General features: G+C 38.8%; 1 protein-coding gene across 1 annotated transcript in view; it reads left to right on the top strand.

Annotated features, from left to right (window-relative positions):
• The first annotated feature begins 1,271 nt into the window (after positions 1–1,271).
• The window catches only part of LOC311068307 (cilia- and flagella- associated protein 210-like), a 4,174-nt gene continuing 445 nt past the window's right edge, over positions 1,272–5,000 (top strand). The window contains exons 1-5 of the mRNA XM_084090670.1: positions 1,272–1,367; positions 2,217–2,365; positions 2,453–2,592; positions 4,356–4,560; positions 4,784–4,948. Coding sequence (XP_083946796.1) covers positions 2,312–2,365; positions 2,453–2,592; positions 4,356–4,560; positions 4,784–4,948 — 564 coding nt within the window. The 5' untranslated portion in view covers positions 1,272–1,367; positions 2,217–2,311. The remainder of the gene's footprint in view (positions 1,368–2,216; positions 2,366–2,452; positions 2,593–4,355; positions 4,561–4,783; positions 4,949–5,000) is intronic.

Genomic DNA, 5,000 nt, shown 5'->3' with positions numbered 1-5,000 from the left:
GCACGCACACACACACACACACACAAACCAGTATCACTCACATTTCTGCTCATTTATATTCAGCACTTGATAACATGTCATCCACAGCTGAACATGAATGATTGGTTGGCTGACCGTATTGTGCCCGTATTGGAGCAGTATGGCAACTATGTGCAAGGTCTGGAAAACAACATGGTGAGTAAGGAATAGTTCAACCAAAAATAACTTTTCAAATTCACCCTCATGAAGTTTCACAAACAAAGAAAGTCCACTGTCAAAAGGGTGCCAATGTATGAAGCCTCTTGTACACAGAAGTCACTTTACATCCCTCACGCGATCATCCAGATCACGCTGATTCCTGTTGAAAGTCCTTTAGAAATTAAAATATATTTAAGGGGTCCGATAATGTCCTTTTCACAAGATGTAAAATAAGTCTCTGATGTCCCCAGAGTGCACAAAACACCCCACAGATATTTTTTATAGCATATTAAAATTGTCACTTTTTGAGGGTGAGCAAAAACGCGCCGTGTAAGCATCTTCGATTACCTCACACAGACACACACTGAATATTTCGAAAAACCTTTAGCCTTTTATGTTCAAACCGCAGTCAGACAAAGATGAAGAGACTCAAGAAGAAGTGACAACATGTAGACAACATTTCTGAATGGTTAGTTGATGAATGTATGTAGCTTATGTGTAGTTATCTTACTGTATAATCTAGTCATTGATTAGCATATTCTGTCATGGTAATCTATAAATCGCGTTCCCGGGGGCGGGGTTCATGTAAATTTTAGGGTTAGTGTTGTCAAAGTTTTCCACTTTAGGGTAACTGTTCCTGATGATCGAGATTTGTGCTGAAACAATAACAAGGACTTTATGTGGTCGGAGAATTAGTGTCGACTCATGTTTAAACATTAAGAAAATGCCAAATAACATTTTTCCTCTCTCTCAGAAAGAGCTGAAGGATGATATAGCCCAGTACCCTGTTCCAGAGGAGCTCACACAGCGTCACATGGAATGATTCGCAGACGGCGTTCATCAGCGAGAGGCAGAAGATCCAAGAGGCACGTCCAGCCGTGACAGAGACAATTAAGAGACGTGCCACTTCTTCAATCCTCAATACAACTATATAAGGAAAACCCGTAACGGCAAAGATGGCGGTTGTATGCACATGTCCCGCCCCTCCCGCTGGAAAGCCAATCATCTGCTTTTAACAGTCAAGCCGGGAAACATTTAAGCCTATCGTCTGGTTCCACTGAGGCTTGCGCACAGTTGAGGTTTTGCGACAGCGGAGACGATTTGGCGACAGCGAGTTGTGGTGTGTGCAAGATCAGATGTAATCCACATGGAAGAGGGTGATAACAACGCGAAGGCACCGGACTACCAAGGTAGTTAAAGCATTTTATATCGACCACAAATATATTACCTTACATCTATCTATAAATTACAGAAACGTCTGTCTGTCTGTGTGTCCGTCTATCTGTGTGTGTGTGTGTGTTATTCGCATATCTCTCGAACCGTTAGTCCGATGGATTTCAAACTCGACAGGTGTCTTGCCACGGGCATAAGTAAGTGCAGTGCCAAGTTTGACGTTGTTTGGATGAGAAATGCAAAAGCTATCGTTAAATATATAATTTTTAGAAGGTTGTGGTTTAAAAATAAACATTCTGACATAAACATTCAGAAATATTCAGAAGTAAACAGTGTAGCTGACAGAGTGTTTATGTCAGAATGTTTATTTTTAAACCACAACCTTCTAAAAATGATATATTTAACGATAGCTTTTGCATTCTCATCCAAACAATGTCAAACTTGGCACTGCACTTACTCGTGCCCGTAGCAAGACACCTGTCGAGTTTGAAATCCATCGGACTAACGGTTCGAGAGATATGCGAGGAACAGACAGACACACACACACACACACACACACACACACACACACACACACACACACACAGACAGACAGACAGACGTTTCTGTAATTTATAGATAGATGTTAGACGATTGTCCAACTAAAACAATTCATTAAAGAAAAAAACACTCCACCAATGATGTATAAATAATGTTTTTGTGTGAATGTTTTGAGAACATGATTAAAGGCCAGATAACTTTGAACGAACTTTCTATTAATGTTACTAGAAGAACGTTTGTTCGTAACTTTGAGGTTCTGAGAACATTCCCTGTCAGCTGGGAATTCCCTTAAAGCAGGAGGAGTCTGATGTTTCCCACTTCATTAGGTGTCAGGATCATGAGATGAAGAAAGAGCAGAAGAGGCAGGAGATCAGGAGGGAGGCTGGAGTGACTCCGAGATCTCGATCTGAGGGAACAGGCCATGAAAGAGCGCAAGAAACAGGAAGAGAATAGGAGATCGACGAATGCTTTTCAGGTACGGCGGTTGTTGGACAACATTCACACAGTGAAAGCAGACTGGACCAGATGCGGTTCTGAAACCCCTTCTTCTGTCTTCCATCAGGAGCTTCTGACCGAAAGAGAGCTGAAGAAAGCAGCGGAGGCTCGGAGGAAGGAGGAAGAGGAGGAGAAGAGACAGCAGATCTCCAGCCAGAGAGAGGAACAGAAGAGAGTGTGGAGGGAGAAGCGGGAGGGAATACTCAGGTGCTCTACATCAGACAAACGCGTCCTGTGGCGGAGATTACAGGATTCTCATCAGTGCCAGAAATCAACTTCTTTATTTTGCTTCCTACAGCTGATTTCAGGAGCATGTTCTTACATGTATGAGGGCTAGCACGTATTAAACACACAGCATGCTTATTATTAGTGTTAAACACTTCCAACCCATACTCAACTTGATGTATTAAATGCTAGACAACAGATAAAATAACTTTGGGCGCATTTTAGGCATTTCTGTTACTTTAAAACTGTGAATCTCTAGAGATCATGGGCTGTTATTTTAGTATTATTTATAGTATACAGTATTTAGAAATTACCTTTTATTTGTATAGTTTAAGTTTTAGGAATTGTGAGTATGTGCTTTTGTCATTTTTTTTTATTCGTTTTTTTTATTTATTTCTTTTGAGGTTTATTTTATATTTATTTCAGTTTTAGTAATTTTAGTACTTCAACTTACATATTGAAACGTTATTTCAGTTAGTTGCCAAGGCAACATTTCAAAGTTTAAGTTTAAGTTTCTCATCTAATGTCTCATCTAATATATATATATATATATATATATATATATATATATATATATATATATATATATATATATATATATATTTTTTAGCTTCATAACACTGTAAACCCTAACGCTCAAAATATTTCATTGTTTTGAGTAGGGCCAACTCAAATTATACAAATTAGTTAAAATTTTATGAGTATTTAAAACTTTCTTTTTTCTTTTGAGTTCACAAAACTGACACATTTTAAGTAAGTTGAATTGTTCGGTGTTTTGAGTTCTATGAACTTGTTTCTTTTCATTTTGACAAACTTAAATTGAACTGAAACTAGGCTGGGATTTTTATTTCCCAGCATGCTTTGCTATGACGCTCAAAAGGGAGAGTAAATGCTAAAATGTTTTTTGTGTCATATTAATGTTAAGTGGGAGATTTAGTAGTGTTTAATGTTTTGTTATGCTAGTTTAGAAGAGTTTCTGTTATGTTGGGTTTTTTGAGTCGCCATCATGGCTGGTGACGAGTGGAGCATGAGCTTGGTTTGAGAACAGTGTGTGTTAAATGTTTTAAGTTGCTGTACTCATTCCGCAAGTGCTATGATATGCTGATGCTGTCAAAGCATTGTGTCACCAATTAGCAATGTAGCACTTGTTGAATTAGCTGGTTAAATCTAGCCAAGTTTCCACTACTAAAAATGTTGAAGTTGAGATTAGATGGGAATTTTAGGTTGTGTATGAATGATCTTACTCAAATATTTCAAGTTAAGAGCAATTCAAATGTATGATTGCAAAACAAAAATCTGCAAGCTCTGCTTACTTAAACATTCAATTTGTTAACTTAAACGATTTGATGTAACTGATTGCCTCAAATTATTTGAGTTTTGCCAACTTTATTCGGGTCTTCAGTGTATTTAACCAACTAGAAACTGCTCTGAGTGTTTGTTTCAAATTCAAACTTGCTTGCAAACCAGTTCCAATCTTTCATTAGTCTGTGAAAGGTCTTTTGGGAACATTTATACAAATGTAAATAAATTAGTATAAACCTAAATTCAAAATAAACTAATTCAAAAGATTGTTACCTGACAAACCATTTGACATCCACATTCTTACAACTTGCTCATTCATGAATCACATCTAACTGGGAAGGTTATTGAAATCAGTGTGGGAAGCCTGGAGAGAGAGTATAACCCTTTCCACTGCTTGCTTTGTCTCAGAACTGGGCTTGTGTTTGTCTTTATGTTTGCTTTAGAGAGCGTCAAAGACCCAGAGAGACTGTTATGCAGAAGTTAGCCGTGCAGAAGCAGGAAGACATCGATCGTCTGAGGAAGAACGAGGAACAGAACATCGCAAAAGCAGACGCTGAGCGTGAGGCCGAACGGGCCCGAGTGCAGTGTGAGGAAGAAGAAAAACATGCAGCCATGCTGGAGTCTATCGCTGCACACAGAGAATCCAGGGTAAATGACCTATTCCTGATGTTTTATACATGTAAACATGTCTAAATCTGCGCTCCGCGTCGTGCCTCACATCGCCCCTCAGCCGCTCCACTGTAACACACGGCTGCGCGGGGCTCATGGCTTCAGTTTACCACAGTGATGCTGGGTTTGAGCATCACACTGTTTATATATATATTTTGAAATGCCTTTATTGAATTAAACATTTTTCTCGACTCTATATCAGAGGCAAATGCTGGAACGAAAGGCAGAGGAAGAAAAACAGAAATCTCTGGAGACGCTGAATGCACTGAAGGAAGCAGATAATCTCTTCAGGGAAAAGCAACAACTTCAAGCTCAAAAACCTAAAGAAGAAGGAAAAGCACTCCAAGACATCTACATACAAGAAAGGGTGGGTATTATTTTAATATGTGTTATTTTATGCATTAAACTCATAATTTCTC

This window comes from Abramis brama (assembly GCF_963993115.1).
Source record: "Abramis brama genome assembly, chromosome: 2".
In the NCBI taxonomy this organism is placed as follows: Eukaryota; Metazoa; Chordata; class Actinopteri; order Cypriniformes; family Leuciscidae; genus Abramis; species Abramis brama.
The sequence above is the reverse complement of the archived record's forward strand: the minus strand, read 5'-3'. Positions and strand labels throughout refer to the sequence as shown.